Source organism: Cucurbita pepo, chromosome 6 (assembly GCF_057944985.1).
Source record: "Cucurbita pepo subsp. pepo isolate OVF chromosome 6, ASM5794498v1, whole genome shotgun sequence".
Classification (NCBI taxonomy): domain Eukaryota; kingdom Viridiplantae; phylum Streptophyta; class Magnoliopsida; order Cucurbitales; family Cucurbitaceae; genus Cucurbita; species Cucurbita pepo.
In genome coordinates this window covers 632,895-653,598 of record NC_141803.1, presented here as the reverse complement: position 1 = coordinate 653,598, position 20,704 = coordinate 632,895, and the positions used below count along the sequence as shown (strand labels likewise).

The window sequence follows — 20,704 nt, the reverse complement described above, 5'->3', positions numbered from 1 at the left end:
AGAAAAAATCAACAAACCGAAATAAGAAATATGTATAAATATAATATATTTAATGTATAATAATTTTATGCATTTATATATAATGGGGTGCGGTTGAGATGGAAAATATAATCCTTTAATCCCTCTGCATTCTCGGTTTAAATGGGGATTCTACACCGAGGTGCTACAGACTAAATGCACATTTTGTAATTTACAAGTCCATTTGACTCTAGCTGCCATGGGGCTTAAAAAAAAAAAATCCTCTGGCGAACTGTTGAGCAATGTATGAGTTTTTTATTTGGTGTCTTGCCGGTCAACTCTTATATAATAGGAACAGAGGCCTCAATCCCGGAACAAGTCTCATTTGTCTACCTTTCCAGCTCCTTAATATTATATTATATATTCGCCGGCAGATGCCATTTTACATACTATCCCCATTGATATCCACAATGTTCTTCTTTTTCGTTCAAGATCTTAGCCCTTTGCCATCACAATTCTACAGAGCCTTATGGTATGTATAAATTTCATTTGGAAGGTGATGATGAAGCTGCAGTCAATTTCTGATTCCACTTTTTCTTACTGCAGGAAGACGAAGGTTCCTGGAATCCGGCGGCGTCTAACACTTGGGACGACGGGGTTTATTCCACGATCAGACGGATAGTAGTTTATGAGAGAGAGTGGATCTGTTCAATTCAGATTGAGTATGATCAGAATGGAGAATCATTTTGGTCGCCCAAACATGGTGAAGACGAAGGTTCCAAATCGGAGGTCAGTCAGAGCAAAGCTCTAGATTATTAAATTACCATTACCTGAATCAGTTTAACTCAAAATCTTCTTTGAACCAATGGATTGTAGGTTGTTATAGATTATCCGGATGAGTACTTAATTTCGATTTATGGATACTATGGCTCCATACAAAATTCGGGAATAGACGTCACGGTGATTCGATCATTGACTTTGGAAACCAACATTAGAAGTTATGGACCCTTTGGAGTTGAAGAAGGGAACAAATTTTCATTTCCAGTAACTGGATCGAAGATTGTTGGGTTCCATGGAAAATCTGGTCGGTACCTCAATGCAATTGGAGTTCATGTCCAAACAATTCAAAAGTATGTTTGTCATATCTTGATATGATCGGAAGGGCATAACATTTTTGCTTGATATAATAATTAAATGAAACAATAATACAATGTATTATTGAAATATATCTTAACATAACATGTAGAATTGGGCTCCAGCCTGAGTCTCAGCCGAAGCACTTGAACTTGGGACAATATGGAGGCAAAGGTGGAGATCCTTGGGAGGAGACTTTTCAAACAATCAGACGGCTTGTAATTTATCATGGACTTTGGATCGACTCAATTCAAATGGAATATGAGGATGAGAATCAAAATTTAATGTGGTCCGAGAAGCATGGTGGTGATGGAGGTTTCCGATCAGAGGTTAGCCCAAAACTTTCATCAAGTTTTTCTTTCTAGCTATAGCTTCGTGTGTGGATGTTTACAAACAAAAATGTTAATAACTGGAATGGAAAACAGGTTGTTCTGGAATTGGATGAGCATCTTGTTTTGGTTAATGGCTACTACAGTGACTTGCATAAGTGGGGAATTGCTGCCACTGTGATTCGATCATTGACTCTAAAAACCAATAAAAGAACTTACGGGCCATTTGGGATTGAAGATGGAACCAAATTTTCATTCCCATTTACAGGGCTAAAGATTGTTGGCATTCATGGAAGATCAAGCTCGTGTCTGGATGCAATTGGGCTGTCCGTACATACAACTCAAACCCAAATGTGCGCTTAGCATAGCTTAGCTATTTTTTTATGATACCATTGAGGAGTTATGATATGTAATTTCCTGTGTCATGCAGAAAAGGGCTGGGGGCTGAGAAATTTAGCCTAGGAGAATGTGGAGGTGAAGGTGGAGAGCCTTGGGAGGTGGGTTTTAGGAGAATCAGGCAATTGGTGATTAGTCATGGACAGTGGATCGACTCCATTCAAATGGAATATGAAGATGAGAATGGGGAGTTGGTCTGGTCCGAGAAGCATGGTGGAGATGGAGGTTCCGAGTCAGAGGTTAGCCCAAATCCCTCGCAAGTTCTTGTGTGTTTTTCCTGTTGACTTGTTTGTTCCTAATCACTGGCTTGTTTGTTCATAATTACTGGTTTGTTTGTTCTTAATTACTGGCTTGCTGTTTCTAAATTAGAAGAAATATTGTGATGGAAATGGAAGTGCAGGTTGTTCTAGATTTTCCAGATGAGGAGCTTGTGACTATCCATGGGTACTATGACGATCTACAGTACTGGGGATTGGATGCCACCGTGATTCGATCCCTGACTCTGGAGACCAACAGAAGAACTTATGGGCCATTTGGGGTTGAAAATGGAACCAAGTTTTCATTCCCAACTGTTGGAGTAAAGATCGTCGGCGTTCATGGCAGATCTGGTGTGTATCTCGATGCCATTGGCCTTCTCGCCCTTTCAATTCAAGACTACTAGTCACTCCTACGCTCTTTCTACTTCTGTTCACCATGATGTTGTATTTGTATGTTCTCATACGATTATGTAGCTAATTAACTCTTTTTTTTTCTTTTTTTCCCGAGTAGAGTATGTTATTATTAAATAAAAAATGGAATTTCGTATGGATTTTTGTTTGGTTTGAAATTATTCTTTTTTTTTTCCCTTAAGTTTTGAAGTCGTTTGAGTGTATATTATTATTTTTAATTCTAACACGATACATGTCTGAAAATTTAAGCTTATGACTTTATTTTAGTTAAATTAATATAAATTATATCTATGTTGGTGGAACATTAGCTCAAATAAATATATAAATATAATTTTAAAAAAAATTAGTTTTTTTTTTTTTTTTTTTTTTTTACATGCAAAATTGTTGATTGAGCAAATGGTTTCTTCACTAACAAGAAAAGTATATTATATGGTAAAAAAAAAAAAAAAAAGTATATTATACTTTTCTTGTTATATAAGAAATTATTTGTTCATCTAATTGAAACCACTTCACTTCCTTTCGTTCTTACTATGGTCCGGACAAGGTTTGTCATACGGATTGAAGAGCGATCCACCTTCTTCTCAACTCATTGCAGAATAAGTGACGAATGTATACAATGCAGATGCAATCGACCCAACTGAGCATCTAGTTGACGTGGATTCCAAGGTGAAGGCTACCTTGGTGGAGGTATACCCTAAACCTTAAATCCTTGTATAATAAATAAAACTAATGTTGAAAGTTTATTGGGTAGGGCCTCAAAATGATCTCCAGTGAGAAGGACGTAAGAAGAATTTTGCTAGAAATTGAGGTTGCTATTCAAAGACACTAGAGATGATGGTATTTTAGATCATGACGTGATGATATGAAAAACTATTTCACAATTTAATCCGTTACGATCGCTTCAGGAGAAGGTTTACACAGATATAAGGAATTGTTCTCTTTTCCAATCGATTTGGGATCTCACCCTTTAGGTCCAAACGAAACGTAGGATCTCAAAATTCATCCCCTTGGATACCCAACGTCCTTATTGGCACATCGTTTAGTTCATCTCCCGTAAATATTGTCTGTTTTGGCTCGTTATGCATCTTCGTCGGCTTCACGATTCTAGAATGTGTCTACTAGGAAGAAGTTTCCACATGGTTATAAGGAATGTTTCGTTCCTCTCTTCAACCGGTGTAAGATCCCACGACTGAACCATCTGAGTGAATAAACGATTCGACTAAGATTCATGAAATTATATTTTTAAGCCAGGAAACACTCAACCTAGTCGAAAAAGCATAAGAAAACTTGATCGGAATGAACTAGGTTCAAACCGAACTCTTCCACATTCCATCCACTTAAAACATTGTTTATCAATCTTTTTATTCCTTTAAAACTTGAAATACCACCATGATTACTCATCTTCACATTTCTTCACTCTGATTATCAGCATCACATTCCTAACCCAAAACCATCAAGATTCTTATGGCAAAGTATGCGCACATCTCCGTACTTTCGCTCCCGATCTCACTCTTGTCTTCATCCTCAGTCCCCCAATTTTCCATCAATTTGTCGGTATCTCAATCGATTCTGCAACTAATTTGTTTCATGTCGGGAAGCTCTGATTACTAGCTTTGATCTTGCTCTTGTTTAGTTTATGTACAGTGGAAGAAAAAGGAGGAGAGCGCTATGGATTTTGACCTTCTGAACAATCCCCATCCGCACCCTTTGTTCTTCATCGAAGAGGGGAAGAATGATGAAGTGGTTTTCTGCACCAGATGCCGTCGAATATTGCGTCCGCCGGCGTTCAGCTGCTCCGATTCAGTCTGTAACTTCCATATCCATCAATCTTGCATCGTCCTTCCTCCGAAAATCCACAACCACTTCCACCCCCAACATCGTCTTTCTCGAACCACCAACAACCACATCTGTAATGCCTGTTGGCAAATGCCGTCGGGCGATGTTTATCTGTGTCGCAGCTGCGGGTTTCAGATTGACGTCAAATGCGCCATCGCCGACACCAAAGCCAGCGGTGTACGGCAGACGTCCGATAACGAGTTTCGACATTTCAGCCATCCCCATACGTTAACCCTTCAGCGAGAACAAAACATAGCAACCAATGAAATTGTTTGTGTTGTCTGTGGATTGCTTATAAAATCAGGTTCTTCTTATTACTTTTGCTCTATTTGTGACGCCCATTTTCATCAACAATGTGCCGAGCTGCCGCGCGAGATGCTAAACTCTGATTTTCACGAGCACCCTTTATTTCTTCTTGCCGATGTTAGCCATACCCAAACCATCTGTAATAGTTGCAAAAATGACTGCGGAGAGTTCATCTATAACTGTTCCCCATGCAAATTCAACCTTCATGTCGCTTGCTTACAATCTTTCAATCATAAACACACCTTCACCAAATTTAGGAATCAGATACAGTTTGTTTGTCGAGCATGTGGTGAGAAAGGAAATGGATTCTCATGGTATTGCACCATTTGCCATCTTTCGGTTCATAAAGAATGTGCTGAATTGCCGTTAACTTTGAGGACATTTGGACACCGCCTTCATGATCTTAGCCTCACCTATTTTCGTGATGGGATTGATTATGTAGGCAAAAAGATCGGTTGTAAGATCTGTGGGGAAGAAATAAAGACCAATTATGCTGCATATGGTTGCTACAAATGTAAGTACTTTGTCCATTTGGATTGTGCTCGAAGGCAACGCGTTGACTCTAACTTCACTGTGGATGATCTTGATTCTTCCGATGATGAAAACGCCAAGATTGAGATTTCCGGCTCTGAGATTCAACATTTCATTCATCATCATCGTTTAGCCTTTGCCACTGAGGAGCAACTCAGGCAGGACAGAGTTTGTGATGGGTGTATGAAGCGCCTTTCAGGTCCATCTTACGGCTGCGAGGAGTGTGGTTTCTTTGCCCACAAAGAATGTCTTGAATTGCCTAGAAAGAAAAGGAACTTCCTCCACCAACATAGGCTGAATCTCATCTCAATCCCAAATTTCGTCTTCCAATGCAAAGCTTGTCTCAAACATTTCAATGGCTTCGCCTACCACTGCAAAACATGTCTCTCCACATTTGACACCCGATGCGCCTCGATCAAGATCCCATTTGAACACCCTGGTCACCTACACCCCTTATCTCTTGACCGCACAAACGACGACCACATATGTGACGGTTGTAAGGAGGGGGTGAAGAACAAGATGGCGTTTCGATGTGTCGACTGCAACTTCCATTTGGATGCAGGATGTGCGACACTCCCACTTGGAGTAAGATACAGATTTGATCCACATCCTTTAGACCTGACATTTGTTGAGGACGAAGAAGAAGAGTATTGCTGTGATATCTGTGAGGAAGAAAGAGAGCGGGGGCCGTGGTTCTATAGCTGCCAAAAGTGCAGTTTTGCTGCACATTTGGACTGTGCTGTTGGCATGTTTCCTTTCGTGAAGTTAAAGAAGCATGAAGGTCATAAGCACACGCTGAAACTTGGGATGAAAGGGAAGGAAGAGGATTGTGTGGCTTGTGGTGAATCATGTGCTGAGGAGTTGGCCTATGAATGCATTTCCAATTGCAAGTTCAAGGTGCACGCCATTGGGCTGTGTTACCACAGGCAGGTAGTGCAGGGGAGCCTGGCTTTCACCAACCGTTCTTTTTCCTCTCGTGGAATTGGACTCCACCAACACACTATTCAAAAGTAAGTATGCCCAATGATGCACTTTTAACTCTCTTTTGTGATCTGTCTTGTGCTTGGTTTGTTAATTTGCTTCCAAGTTCTTTATTTTATGACAAAGAGAGGGTATATAGATATATTACCAGCTGCTTTTATCCATTGAACCCTACTTGGCTTTGTTGAGGATTGTTGGGAGGGAGTCCCACATTGGCTAATTAAGGAGTTGATCGTAGGTTTACAAGTAAGTACATCTCTATTGGTATGAGGCATCTTGAAAAAACTAAAAACAAAGCCATGAGAGCATATACTCAAAGTGGACAATATCATACCACCGTGGAGGTCCGTGATTCCTAATATTGTATCAGAGTCATATGCCCTTGACTTAGTCATGTTAATAGAATCCTCAAATGTCAAACAAAGAAGTTGTGAGTCTCGAAGGTGTAGTCAAAAGTGACTCAAGGGTCGAACAAAGGGTATACTTTGTTCAAGGGTTCCAGGGAAGGAGTCGAGCCTCGATTAAGGGGAAGCTGTTCGAGGGCTACATAAGTCTCAGGGGAGGCTCTATAGTGTACTTTGTTTGGGGGAGGATTGTTGAGGATTGTTGGGAGGGAATCCCACATTGACTAATTAAGGGGTTAATCATGGGTTTATAAGTAACGAATACATCTCTATTGGTATGATGCCTTTTGGGGAAACCAAAAGCAAAGCCACGAGAGCTTATGCTCAAAGTGGACAATAATATCATACCATTGTGGTGGTCCCTAATTCCTAGAACCTCTTTAAGTAGTTAGAATGTATGAATATAGGGACCAAAATGTTACAGATCCAAGTGTTTTGAACTTAGATTTTGTGAAACTGAAAATCATTTGGTCATTTGATAGCGGGCGCATTCATTTAACGTTTGGGCCGTATGGAGGTCGAGGTGGAAGTGCTTGGTCAGAAAAAGTTTTCACAAAGATCAGAGCAGTCGCTATTAATCATCAAGAATTGATCTACTCCATTCAAATTCAGTATGAGAAGGATGGGAAGTTGACATGGTCGACAATGCACGGCACAGATGGCGGTTCAAGATCTGAGGTTACCCTCAAAACTTCTTATGAATGTCCTGTTGTTAAACTTGTTTGCCTCAATCAGATTGAGATTCTAAGTAACTTGTGGGAAATTATGGGTCTGTCTTCTTTTATCAATGTTCTTCCAATACTTAAAAGATTGGATCCGGTTGAAACTAAGTGATGTGTAATTGCAGGTTGTTTTTGATCATCCAGATGAACATCTTGTCTCAATTCGTGGCTATTATAGTGACTTAAGCAAATGGGGAATTGCACTCGTTGTTATCCGATCACTGACATTGGAAACAAATAAAGAAAGTCATGGGCCGTTTGGTGTTGAAGATGGAACCAAATTTTGGTTCCCAACGGGAATAAAGCTCGTTGGCCTCCATGGTAGGTCTGGTTCGTTTCTTGATGCCATAGGACCCTACACCATTTCGAAAGAGTAGGCTTATCCTTTTAAGGCAATTTATGATGCTAAATACATTCTACTCTTCACAAAAATTCTGGATCTTTGTTCATATTTTATTTGTACAACTTGTAGTCAAAATGTACAGGCGGGTATGTAATTGTAACAGCTCAAGCTTACGTAGATATTGTACTCTTTGAGCTTTTTCTTCCTGGACTTCCCCTCAAGGCTTTGGAACGTGTTAGTGCTAGTAGATATTTTACCTTTTGGACTTTCTCTTCCAGGCTTCCCCTCAAGTTTTTAGAACCCATGAGTGCCGGTAGATATTATTTTCTTTGGGTTTTCCCTTTCAGGGTTCCCCTCAAGGTTCAAGGTTTTAGAATGCGTCCTCTAAGGATGGGTTCACCTCAAGGTTTTAGAATGCATCCTCTAAGGATGGGTTCACCTCAAGGTTTTAGAATGCGTCCTCTAAGGATTTCCTCTCCCGTTGATGTGGAATCTCACAATTCACCTCCCTTGGGGACACTCGTCCACTAAGAATTCCCTCTCCAGCCGATGTGGAATCTCACCATTCACCTCCCTTGGGGACACTCCAACATATGTGGAATCTCACAATTCATCTCCCTTGGGGACCCAGCATCCTTGCTGGCACACCTCTCGATGTTTGGCTCTGATACCATTTGTAATGGCTCAAGCCACCACCAGTAGATATTGTCCTCTTTGGACTTTTCTTCCAGACTTCTCCCTCTAAAAATTAATCTCGGATCCAAGGAAAAATATTAGACAGTCAAAAATATGAACTTGAAAACTGGGGTATTTGAAGTGTTGCTTGAAACCTGCTGTATTCGGCGGATTGGATAATAAAGATTTTGGAGAATAATTTACTACCCACAATTTCATCACAGATTGTTGCCTGATTATTGAATACAATGTCTAAACGAAGCTTCTTTCCAGAATAATATATACAGCTGGAAAATATTGGAGCAAGTTGAGCAATGGTTCATTCACAGGCCGGCTTGGTGTCAAAGCTACTAAGGCAAATTGCAAAGGCATGGAAAGCTGAGAGAGGATACCGATAATCCATCGTAAAAATATCCTTCCCAATCTTACCAAACTGCAAAATCACTCGCTCCTGTTCAGCTGCAGACACATTTTCACTTGTCTCCACAGCAGCAACCAGCTGAAAGTTTTTCACTGAGGCTACCGTGACGCGCCCTTTGAAATTGAGGCACCAGCACTGAAGCTGTTCGTGCCATCTCGGAGCTTTGTTCTTCAATACCAATGGAGCCATTGATTCTTGAGGCTTCGGAGACTCGATTATCGGCTTCTTACCTTCGCAAATCGATGTCGATGAATGATGCTCATTGATACAGTCTTTAAACTCCGTGGGAGTTGGGGCAGTGCCACCCTCCTCCACGGCTGCAACAGGTATTGAATGCATGGTGCACCTCATTCGTCTCGGGCCTCTCGTGCGGAGGACGTTCAGCTCGTAAGCTACGGCAGCGACTGTATAGTTCGTCGGAGTTTTACTTGGAGAAACCTGTTTCAAATGGATTCTTCGCTTTGATCTACTGGTTCGCAGTTTTGGGTCATGTGGAGGCTGACTGTCATAAATTGAAAACTTGGTCCCCAGAAAATTTGACCTGTTCCATCATCAACTCTCAGTTCATTTATGAAAAACAAAGCAACCCCCTCGAATGTAATTGTTGCTTACCTCAACTTTCCAATGTAATTGTTGCTTGCTCGAGAGAAGTCGTCTGGAACTAATGATACAATGAACTCTGTACTCATGGCTCGTCGAAATCTTTTTGCAGTAAGCAAGAGTTTACTTAGATTACCCGACAGGGCTGTAAATGAAACAAAAAAGATCTGATTAGATGTGTAAAATAATGAATCAAAGACTCCCTATGATAACAAACATTGGTCTCTTTGAACCATTATATGAAGAACTGATTTCAGCTACAGAACTTTCTTCACATTTTTCACTTTATTGAGAAAAAGGGAGAAGTTGTTGCATATTTTAAAACTTCACACGCTTTGATACGATGCTTCACAATGAAAAAGAAAGATAGCTTTATTCTGTACCATAGATGAATTTCACCAAAAGGACCCGTAATCCAGAATCTTAGTTGAAAAGGACAATCATAGAGAGGCAACATAATTGATAGAAGAAGAAAAAAGAGAGATACCAGGGCTTAGCCCGAGATAAAGTCGAAACGTTGACGTTGCCCTTTCTCTCTTGATGAAGCACTGGATCGGAGTGTCTCTTGGTCCCGGCTGATCAGTTAAAGTCAAATTCAAAGAAGAAGAAGAGACTAGAACTTAAAGCCTCGGTCGATAAGGAACTCAAAAACTGGCTTGAAAATAGCAGAGGATGAATTGAAAATACCTGCTTCAGAGAAATTGGGAAAGTGATCCACCCACACTGTTCGGGAGTCCTTACGACTTCCTTTGTAATCATCCGCCATGACCTGCAAACTGAAGCACAGGCAACAACATCCCGGCGGGAAGGCCAAGAGGTTTCACTCGCTTCCACTCGTTGAATTATGTCTAGAAGAAGCTCCGGAGGTAAACTCGCCCAACGGCTCTGTTCGATCGGAACCGGAAAAGATGAAGAAGAAGGCTGCTCCGGGACAATATGCGACTTCCCGAGATGACGCATTTGAACTCCCTCCCTCACTTTTCTCGAAGAATTCTCACTGCCTTCTCGTATTTCACTCTGCTCACGAACTATGCCTCTCAGAGGCATCGTGATAGCAGTATTCAATTCACTAAACACAAATTAAAAACTCCAATTCAACAAACTCAACGGAAAATAGCAACAAACACGCACCATACATTCAAATCATCAATCCTAAATCAGTCGGTTCATTGAAATAACAGATTCAACACGTAAAACAAACCGAAATACTCATCAAACGATGCGAAAGTAGAAACTGAAAATTCCAATCGCGTTCCTCACATTCCCGGTGCATTTAGACGAAACCGAACAATCATTCAATGAAGAAACAAAAAGACAGACAGATGAAGACAAGGAGGAGGCACATACCGCAAAAATGAGAACAGCAGTGGAGAAAACCACGAGAGAAACAAATATACAAGAGAATCTGCAATACTCGGAGGATTTTGATGGATCGAATTAAAGAAATTATAGCAACTAGCCTTTTCCTTCCACCTTGAATTGCCCTTTTAACTCGAAAAGGCAGCAATGTCTCGGAAGTTTCAAACGTCCTTTGAAGGAAGAGAGAGAGAGAGAGAGAAGCTAAAAGATAAAAAGTTAGAAAAATTCTTTAAGACTCTCTGTTATTCCACAACAGTAGGTCGTCTCCTCCTCCATCATCACCCTTATCCACCGCCGCTACCGTCGCCGCCTCAACCTCCGTCACGGCGAGAGCCAGAGCCAGAGCCACAAACACGGCTCTTCGATTTTCATCCCTGAGAATCTCAATTCTTCATCGTCATCTTAATAAACGTTTTTCTAACAACCCGTTTCTCAATTCTCATCCGCTGACTCAATGACAGTCGTGTTCCGTATGTTAGTTGCTGATGTGGATGCTTTTATTGGCTAGTTGTGATAAGGTCCATGTTTGGTTGTGGTGGTCTCTCTGTAGGAAGTGCGATGCACGTTCTTGGGTAATTGCATAGAGCAATGGTCCGTCCTCATGTGAACTCTCATTATTATAATAATTTATCCTCAAACATATTTTTGAAATCCTCAAAATTAGATTTTTTTTTTATTTGTTTAATATTTTAGAAATTTAACAATCTAATAAAACGTTATACTACCAATTTTATCTGATTTTAATTCTCTTTTTTTGGGGAAGAATCCAAAACGAGATTTCGAAACAAGTTTTATAATTAAAAATGGTGGGAAATGTGCAATGCAGGCTAAAGGGAAGGATGTCGAAGCTCCGCCGGACACGTTTGTAGAGTACTTATTGAGCAGCTTTTGCCTACACTCTCACTTCCCATGTCTAATAAATTTTTAAAATTTTAATTTTACTTTAATAATTATTTATCTAATTTAATATTTATTCCAACTCAGGTCTCTCCTAAATACAAATTTAAAGTTTTCTTAGTTACATTTATTTTATCAATTGATTTTTTTTTTAATTTTATATATTTTTAAAGTTAATAATGTTTATAATTTAAATTGGTATAATTTCACTTTAAAAGTGGGGGAGAGATATATAGATTAGGGGTAGGTAACGAATGGAATCGAGGCTCTCATTATTTCTGCTTCTCTTTTTTTGCATCTCCGTGGATGGTGCCATTGTTGGACCACGTGCGGGTGGACTTATGCACTCCACATCCAACATCTACTTCACACGTGTCCCAATATCACCTTATTTTATTATTCTTATGTAACAAATTATATCCTCCCATTTTATTGTAAAATATATTTTATAGTTGTCATAGTTCAATAATTAGTGTCACACTCGTTCGTTTGTAATATAATAGTCTTAAATAGCATACTTCTTTAAGTGGTTGTGGTACATCTCACGTTAGGGTTCTTAATATACGTAAAGAAAACGTGTCTAACGAGTTATTTATTGATATTTAAATAATTGTGTTTATTATGTGGACATTTTTCTTTTATTGTATCTCAAAGAGACGGTAACTTTCATTGATTTTTTTTTAATATTGCAAGTGAGTATTAATATATTGTTTTGGTTGAGAAAAATTCAAATTATTTTTTAAAGATATAACAAATAGCTTCCCACTTTTTTAAAAGAATAAAAAAAAATGCATCTCTGTGGCATGTTGCTTTTGTGAGCATAATGAAAAGTATTAAACTTTAAAAAATACTTAACTGTTAAAGGCATGATTATATATATATAATTGTATGGTGAACGAAAAAATATATTTTTTTTTTAAGTTAACAATAAATTCATAATTTTTTATTCAAATTCAATCAAATCCAAATAAATTTAAAGTTAATTCAAATTATATAAATTAAAATTTGAATTGAATATATTGTGTATTTCGAGTTCTCGAATGACTAGAGATAAGAAAACAATAATATTTTAAGTGATTTTCTGTTCTTGAATTATATATTTGAAAAAAAGTAGCGAAATAAATATATTTTCAAAATTAAAAGTTTAAAAATAAGTAAAAATAAGAAAGATGAAGGAAGTTGAGTTGTGAATTGGTAAGGGAGAAAAGAGACAAAGTGAGTGAAGTGTGGCAGAGAGAGTCACAATTGCACGTGCAGGCCACTGCCTAGGTTTCAACCACCATACATGTGGAAAACCACGTCAGATTACAGTACTAATATTATTGTTATTTTATTACTCGTTATTATTAATAATGATGATGTGGTTGACAGATGTTCATTTGTTATCGCACTGGGATTGAGCTGGCTCGTCCAGTGCACGCCAGCTAGATTTTATCAGAATCCCCGAGCTCCTCAACCCCTCTGGTGATTTTTTTTTTTTTTTTTTTTTTTTTTTTTTTTTTTACTAATAGGTTTGGGTCTGTTTTTTTCTTTTTCCAATTTCGTTCGTAATTTTTTAAAAGTTATATTATTTTAGTTAATGCTAAAATTGACGTATAATAGAATGGCCTTAAAATACATTTAATCAGCTAAGTCCCAATTATCTCTTAATTGAAATGAAAGAGTTGGTCAAATCCCTCCTCACAAGAGCAAAAAAACAATCAACTTCACACAATTAATTCATAGTGGATTGTTATCACAGAAAAAATATATCTTTTTGAAGTTATGCTAACAACTTAGCCTCTTTCATTGACAACTATACTCCATTATGATTGAATAGTTTATGTAATATCACGTTGTTTCCTTCTTCCAGAACTATTTCCATACATCAACACGAGTTCTTTCATCATAAAATCTGCATTAAAAAAAAAAAAAAACACCCAAATATATTGTAATAGCCCAAGGTCACGCCTCCCAATTTTTTATTTTAAAATGTGTCTATTAGGGAGAAGTTTCCACACCATTTATAAGGAATTTTTTATTCTCCTCTCCAATCTTTTTGGAGTCCCGGCATCCTCGCTGGCACACCGTCTGGTTTCTGGCTCTGATACTATCTATAACAGTCCAAAACCGTGTCTATTAGGAAGAAGTTTCCACACCATTTATAAAGAATTTTTCATTCTCCTTTCCAATCTTTTTGGGGTTCCACCATTATCGCTGGCACACCGTCTGGTTTCTGGCTCTGATACTATTTGTAACAGCCCAAGACCACCGTTAGCAGATATTATCCGATTTAGTTCGTTACGTATCGTCGTCAGTCTGTCGGTTTTAAAACGCGTTTATTAGGGAGAGGTTTACACACTCTTATAAAAAAATATTTAATTCTTCTCTCCAACCGATGTGGGATCTCATAAGTACGCTTAACCATGAAGTTTCTACGACTGAGCCGCTGGAAAGAAATGTGTATTTCATTTAGATGTGATCTCGGTTCATTTATGTATTTCTTCTTTACTCGAGAGTTGGAATTTATCTATATAAGAATTTGGGAGGTAGTAATAATTGAATTGGTATGACTAAGTACCAAGATGAGATGAAAGAGGATAGCGGATAGAGAAGAATAGAAAAAAAGGAGTGAACAACTTAGAAAGAAGGCTGAGGAAAAGAAGCCATTTTTCAGGTGGAGGGTTTGGTGGGTGTCTGCGTGGTGTGTGGGGGTTTGGACAAACACATAATTCCAAACGAAAGGAAGAAAATAAAGAAGATATGCAATCAGATCTAGGAGGAGTTTTTGAGGATAATATTCATAATAGCAAAATAGCAAGTAGCAAAGGCAAAGGGGGCATTGGTTGGATTTGGAAGTAGGGATGGGGAAGGCCTCAGCAGCCAACATGGAAGCGCCCATTTTCCTTGTGTCCTCTCCTTTTTGATTTGACATTATTTTTCCCTCCCACCTTCCCTTCCCATTTGGATAACCCTATTTCTGGCCACCCTCTCCTTCTCGCCCCTCTTTACATTATTCCCGGTCTCTATCTCTCTTTTCAACTCATACTTTATATGCATGTCGGAGAAGAGAGCGAAACACCCTCTATAAAGGTGTGAAAACCTTTTTCTATCAGATGCGTTTTAAAACTTTGAGGGAAAGTTCAAAAAAAAGCCTAAAGAGGACAGTCGATTGATGATTGATTTCATCCTTACTTACTGGCCTACTTTATTTAAGATTTGATAAGGGAATGGTTGTTATTATGTTGTCTTCTATGTTGAGTCAATACAACAGCGAAAAATTTTCAGGTAGAAATTTGTATAGGGCATGCCTCTATACATGTTAAAAGCTTTAGATCTTGACTTTAAAGGAGAGGAGCTTATTTTCTTTGGAAGATTTCCCGAGAAGGGTTAATAAAAGTAACTATTTAAATATTTTTTATAAAAAAAAAATAGCTTAGAAATATATATTTTTTTTAATGTAATATTGAAATACAATAATTAGATGATGATGCTTAAATTTTCATTAATTAGGTAGGTAGAAATTAGTCCATACATGAATTGACCTTAATGAATGAAGTAATGAGCCCTACTATAATCAAATCAATGATGGTCTATTTAGATTATCAATTCAAATGATTTGATTAAATCAAGATTATATATTATGATTAATGAAATAAAGCTATAACGATTTTTTGAAAAAGAAAAATTAGAAAAATCAAGACAGCTAATGTCGTCATGGATCAAAACCTATAAAAATGGAAATAGGTTTTTTTTTCTTAAAGGAAATGTATTAATTGAAATAGATTGCATCATTTTTTTTAGTATGATTGCCTCAAATTCATGTTGTCTTCATAATTTGGAGATTGTGATTTAAATGGAAAATTATTATTTGATATTTATGATATAATAATAATCTAATACCCGAATTGAAGCTAATGATTGAACTTTTTTTTTTTTTTCAAGTTTCAAATTTTGGATTAAATTATCATATGCATGTTATTTAAAATATTTTTAATGATTTATAATAATTAAATTATTATTTATTAAAATTTATAGATCATAAACTAAAATGATGGTTGAAGGTAATATACATATATGTATATATATACATATATATATATATATCACAGTGTAAAGTATGCAAATTGCGAGAAAAAGCAAAGAAGGTAAGTTTGTTGGGAAGGTAGCGAAACGGGGGGCAGGCTTTCCGCTATCTTGTCGGGCGGTACTTTTTATTTGTGACAGTTTTTGCCCAACCAGGTTCTCTTGCCCTTTTGCAACCTTCAACTTGAGCTTCCATTTTCTTCGTCTATGATTTGAATTGGGCTGGGCCCATTATTTCTACTTTCAGTTTCCTTGGCCCACCCATTCTAGATTTCCTTCATCCCTTTGTCGTCTTTCACCCTTAGATTGCCATTTCAATTATTTAATATATATTCCTGTCACGCCTCACAAATCAAACATCATTTAAACATAACTTTTAAATAAAATAACCTGAATCTAAGTATAATTCATGAAATATATTTTTCAATTCAATTTTCTTTCAGACGTATATTAAAATATTTATTCGTTTTTTCTTCCCCAAAATTTGGGCCTTCGGGCCCGTCCAACGTCCGGACTGCCTTATAACAGTCATGGGCTCGGCCCTACAAATTGGGCTAAAAGACCCATGTGGGTAGCAGCCAGTCCCTCTAACTGTTATCAGAACGACCGCTGCTGTCAAGAAAGCTATTACCGTAAGTAACTCTTTCCGTTCATCCTGACATAATATAAACAGTATCTAAGTTGACTACAAATTAGCACAACAAAATGTTGACATAATATAAAACATATGAGTTACATTTTCTTGGGTCATGAACGTTTCAACTAAACAAGAAATGCCGAAAGGAGGTCGAGGCTCGTGACAAATTCTAGCTCCGAAAGTTAATCCGTACTGCAAAAAGTCGGTTCCAGGGAGCGTGCAAGAAATAGAAGACAGTACAAAAAAAAGCACAGACTCATAGGCCAACTTTGGCATACTATTATTGAAACATGAATTGGCATATCCCAGTATTGGGTGCTACACAATCACAAGCCAAGAACATGAAGCATTATAGCATTCTGTGCGTGCATTCGATTCTCAGCTTGTGGAAAGACAATGGAGTTGGGAGCCTCAATTACCTCATCTGTTACCTCTACGCCTCTTTCGGCTGGTAGGCAATGCATGAAGTAAGCCTTTGAACCTGCTAAGTTCATGAGCTCTTCGTTAACCTACAACGATAATGCAAAGAATGTCATTGCAGCTCTGTTAAGGTTATATACCACATGCAACCAAAATATCAAAAATAAAAATGGAAGAACCATCGAGTGCCGCTCTCCAACGTTCGTGTCAAACGATTGTTCTGCATATGGACCCAAAATGTCACGGAGAACACCACAATTTCAGTATACCCTCATATACGAGGGAAAAAAAGAACCATGACACGAGAAATTATCTCAAATATTTTTGAAACCTAAGGTCCCCCTGGCCTCGGTTGTTCTACCATTACAGTTCATCGGAGATTTTTTCATAGAATTTCGAGTCCACTAACGTAGAGGGTGGACAATCTGGAGTAATCCTCTATGGGGTGTTTGATGGGAAGGTTTGAGTTTAGTTGGGTAGGTGGCCAGTGAGTCTACTGTGCAACAAACTTCAGATATTAAAACTTTATTTAACCTAAACATTTAAGCTGAGCTCAGAGTAGATTTTCGTTAGCCACCGTCATGAAATCACTTTTCACGCAGCTAGAAAAAGGGTATGGTACATCCCTTCCAGACCCACAATTGTCTTCATGAAATTAACTTGTGCAGGCCATGTTGCACCAACTACAGTTTTTCATCACCACGAGTATTACTGTCAATCCAAGTTATAGCTAACAAAGATGCAATAGGAGAGGCGAAAAGGTGGGCTAGTAATTAGCCAAGCGGTATTCACACTCAAAGAAAAAGGACAGACAAGAAGCATCTTTTTTATAAAAACAAAAAAAAACAAAAACAAAAACAAATTCCACCCCAAATAATGGCATAAAAGATAAAAACCAGATAATTTAGTATCGATTCCGACCATCATTGCATGTCCATCTTTATTAACAATTTTCTTTTTTATTATCATCTTCATTGACAAAATTAATTAGCTTGAAGTGCATTCATTAGAAAGAAAATGCTCCAACAAGTACCTGGAAACCTTGAAACGCTTGACGTCGATATTCAGCCTCCTCTTTCTGTCCCATGCTGGCCCAGACATCCGAGTACACAACGTCAGCACCTTTCACTGCTTCCTTGGGATCATTGGTAATCTCAATCTTGCTAACTCCAGCTTGCCGGGCTTTTTCAACCGTATGCTTATCAGGCTCAAAACCTTTAGGACAGGCACAAACAAAGTGGAAGGGTATAACTGATGCCAACAACAACCACGAGTGCACCATGTTATTTCCATCTCCAACATACACAACCTAAATTTTCATTATCATCTGCTCAATTCATTTGAAAAATATAATTGAAGTACATTTTATAACAATTATAACGAAACATAACCAGTAAAACCCAAACCTTAGTTCCTTCTAACTTGCCAATGTGTTCAATCATAGTGAGCGCATCAGCCATTACTTGACAAGGATGGTTGTAATCCGACAGGCCATTAATTACAGGCACGGTGGCATATTTAGCTAAATCAAGAATATCCTGCAACAAAATGGTAGTTTGACGACCCGTAGAGAGACATCTGGATTACTAATAGCAACGGAATAATGAAACATAAGAAATCACTAAGCTGTTCCAACAGTAAAATTATTTAGAGACAAACCAATAGGCCCTAAAACTCAACCACCCTTATTTTTGCTTCATTAAAATTGTGACAAAACACCGATTTTGTCGAGGCAAAATTTACTCTGCGTACACCAATCGCAGATATCGTCACTTGAAATTAAGAAGGTAATAAACTGGCCATGATACCTGATGACCAAAAACTCGGGCCATGATGACATCATTATAGCGAGACAAAACACGAGCAATATCCCTAGTTTCCTCTCTTTTTCCCATTTGGATGGTGTCGGGCCCTAAATATATAGCATGGCCTCCTAGCAAGAAGAAGCCAGTCTCAAATGAGACTCTGGTTCTCATGGATGGTTTTGCAAAGATCATAGCCATTGTCTTCCCTTTAAAGGGGAGAAATGTCCTATCACCAGATTTTAGTCGCGCCTTAACTTCAACTGCACGGTCTAAGATCTTCAACAGGGTGGATTTATCAAAATCACTAAGGTGAAGGAAATCCTTCTTCTCGGCTTTCACTGGGATAAACAATAATGCAACAGAGAACAAACGTCAGACAATTAAAAGCATACAACCGTCCATTCATAGAATAGCATGCATTTTCAAAAACTTGAATCCCTCAAGGAAAAGTTGAAAGTAGAAAACACTATAATCTGTTCTCTAGCCACTGAGAGAGCCGATCTTGCACATCGCCGATGCAAGCGGCAGAGATAAATTGGTTTAGGAGAGGTTTGATTATGTATTGCGTTTATACAGAGCACCATTCAAACAGATACCAGCCGCACAAAGAGGCGTATGCACCGTCTGATAATAATACCTATAACTTATCAAACTTCACGAACCACATAAGAACAGTGACAGATGATCATCACTCACAGACAACAACCGTAACAATTAAGCAGGAAATGCAAACACCTTAGTTGAAATGAAATTTATAGAAGAAAAAAAAAATCGCAAACAACGAAGCCTTAACGAAAATAGACATGCACCTTGCGATACAACGGAAGGAGGGTAAGTCGCAGAGCTCTGGCAAGAAATTGAAGGAAAACCAGCAGGAAACCTAGGCGGGTAAGCCACAGAGAAACCTGAAAGCTCGCCGAAAAACTTTACCGATCGGCGAAGAGACCTAGCGGAGTAGAAGTGAGTAGGAAGTGAGTTTTTATCTGATCGAAGGGCGGAATGAGAGCAAATCGCCGCCATTGCTTTTGGTGGGAATGGCGGAATACCGGCAGAATCTGTTCCAAGAGTGCGAGCAATATAACTATACGAACCAGGCGATGCCGATTCAGTCCTAAAAACAATTTTGACTTTTGAGCACGGCGGATGTGAGTAACAATACTAATATTTATTATTGACATATAAAATTAAAAGAATATAACTTTGATTTTACCACAATTCTTTTAAAATCTTTTTTCTTTTTTCTTAAAGCCATTTGTTCAAATATCACTTTCACTGTTTGAAATTAAATTCTTCACTTCAAAAAAAAAAAAAAAAAAAAACTAAATGGGCCTTTTTTCTGGCTCTCTAGCTCTTGGGCCCATTGTTGTATTTAGGGTTTCATAATTACCGGTCACCGCACTTTAAGAACCATCGCTTGCCTTATCTAATAGCCAACTTTTAATTGATACAAATTAATTCGGTTTATTAATTAGCAATCATGGACCTTCCCGGGTGATATGATATTGTATGCTTTTAGTATAATCTCTCGTGATCACACTCTAGATTTTTCTAAAAAAAACCCATACCAAATATTGTGTTCCTTATTTAAAAATGTAGGATATACTTCTTAATTAGTCAATGTGAGACTACTTTTTTTCAATAATCTTCAATAATTTCTCGATTTAACTCAACCCCACTTTAAACCTACTTTTCATCCAAAAGAGCGTAATTTATCCCTTTTAGAATGGTATTGGACTCTAAATTTTATAATTGAGACATTGTCTATTATGTAAAATTGGGTTTATGTAGAAAATCATCTTTGGCATTTGTTTAGAAGGTTTTCTATTAATTGGTTCCCACATTCTCTTTTAGCACAATCCCTCCCAGCCACAAATGTCAATTTGCCACGTGTGAGGCTGTGTTTTATCTGAAATCAATATTTTTTTAATTACAAAATATTTATTTTGAAAAAACAAAAGAAAAAAACTTACCATATTACATTATAATTAAAATAAACTTACTTCAACTATTAAACCTTATTTTTAAAAATAAAAACAATTTCAATGTAGTTGATTAACCATTAACAATATAAAAAAAATATAAAAAAAATTGAATTTTCATACACCTAATCCTCTCATATTTCCCATCTAAAACTATAATACCGGAAAATGGAAAGAAAAAAAACAATATATTAAATAGGTTAATCTCTTAATGGATAAAACAAATATTTGTTTTTAA

At 37.7% G+C, this 20,704-nt stretch overlaps 3 protein-coding genes across 3 annotated transcripts; 1 reads left to right on the top strand and 2 right to left on the bottom strand.

Annotated features, from left to right (window-relative positions):
* The first annotated feature begins 21 nt into the window (after nucleotides 1–21).
* On the top strand, nucleotides 22–7,878 carry LOC111797309 (uncharacterized). Its single transcript, XM_087124782.1, has 13 exons — nucleotides 22–490; nucleotides 565–747; nucleotides 835–1,088; nucleotides 1,205–1,421; nucleotides 1,518–1,774; nucleotides 1,852–2,056; nucleotides 2,218–2,477; nucleotides 2,907–2,917; nucleotides 3,108–3,172; nucleotides 3,871–4,039; nucleotides 4,119–6,168; nucleotides 7,026–7,221; nucleotides 7,391–7,878. The coding sequence occupies exons 1-13, from the start codon at nucleotides 488–490 to the stop codon at nucleotides 7,640–7,642; spliced, it is 4,122 nt and encodes a 1,373-aa protein (XP_086980908.1). The 5' UTR covers nucleotides 22–487; the 3' UTR covers nucleotides 7,643–7,878.
* A 538-nt stretch (nucleotides 7,879–8,416) lies between these two features.
* LOC111797529 (tubby-like F-box protein 5) lies at nucleotides 8,417–11,047 on the bottom strand. Its single transcript, XM_023680552.2, has 5 exons — nucleotides 10,652–11,047; nucleotides 9,992–10,373; nucleotides 9,792–9,879; nucleotides 9,317–9,449; nucleotides 8,417–9,245 (listed from the first exon to the last, which is right to left on the bottom strand). Exons 2-5 carry the CDS (start codon nucleotides 10,349–10,351, stop codon nucleotides 8,603–8,605), a joined length of 1,224 nt encoding a protein of 407 aa, XP_023536320.2. The 5' UTR covers nucleotides 10,352–10,373; nucleotides 10,652–11,047; the 3' UTR covers nucleotides 8,417–8,602.
* Nucleotides 11,048–16,317: 5,270 nt separating this feature from the next.
* On the bottom strand, nucleotides 16,318–19,636 carry LOC111797474 (ornithine carbamoyltransferase, chloroplastic). The gene is made up of 5 exons (XM_023680480.2): nucleotides 19,297–19,636; nucleotides 18,491–18,825; nucleotides 18,089–18,220; nucleotides 17,716–17,991; nucleotides 16,318–16,771 (listed from the first exon to the last, which is right to left on the bottom strand). Exons 1-5 carry the CDS (start codon nucleotides 19,505–19,507, stop codon nucleotides 16,589–16,591), a joined length of 1,137 nt encoding a protein of 378 aa, XP_023536248.2. The 5' UTR covers nucleotides 19,508–19,636; the 3' UTR covers nucleotides 16,318–16,588.
* Between the last annotated feature and the right edge of the window lie 1,068 nt (nucleotides 19,637–20,704).

Coding starts and splice junctions, on each gene's coding strand:
- LOC111797309 (XM_087124782.1), top strand. Junction 1,089..1,204: donor CATGTCCAAACAATTCAAAA/GTATGTTTGTCA, acceptor CATAACATGTAG/AATTGGGCTCCAGCCTGAGT. Junction 4,040..4,118: donor AATTTTCCATCAATTTGTCG/GTATCTCAATCG, acceptor GCTCTTGTTTAG/TTTATGTACAGTGGAAGAAA.
- LOC111797529 (XM_023680552.2), bottom strand. CDS start 10,351: ATGCCTCTGAGAGGCATAGTTCGTGAGCAGAGTGAAATACGAGAAGGC. Junction 9,450..9,791: donor TTATCTCGGGCTAAGCCCTG/GTATCTCTCTTT, acceptor TTTCATTTACAG/CCCTGTCGGGTAATCTAAGT. Junction 9,246..9,316: donor AATTACATTGGAAAGTTGAG/GTAAGCAACAAT, acceptor ATGATGGAACAG/GTCAAATTTTCTGGGGACCA.
- LOC111797474 (XM_023680480.2), bottom strand. CDS start 19,507: ATGGCGGCGATTTGCTCTCATTCCGCCCTTCGATCAGATAAAAACTCA. Junction 18,221..18,490: donor CCCGAGTTTTTGGTCATCAG/GTATCATGGCCA, acceptor ATTTTGTTGCAG/GATATTCTTGATTTAGCTAA. Junction 17,992..18,088: donor GCAAGTTAGAAGGAACTAAG/GTTTGGGTTTTA, acceptor ATGAAAATTTAG/GTTGTGTATGTTGGAGATGG.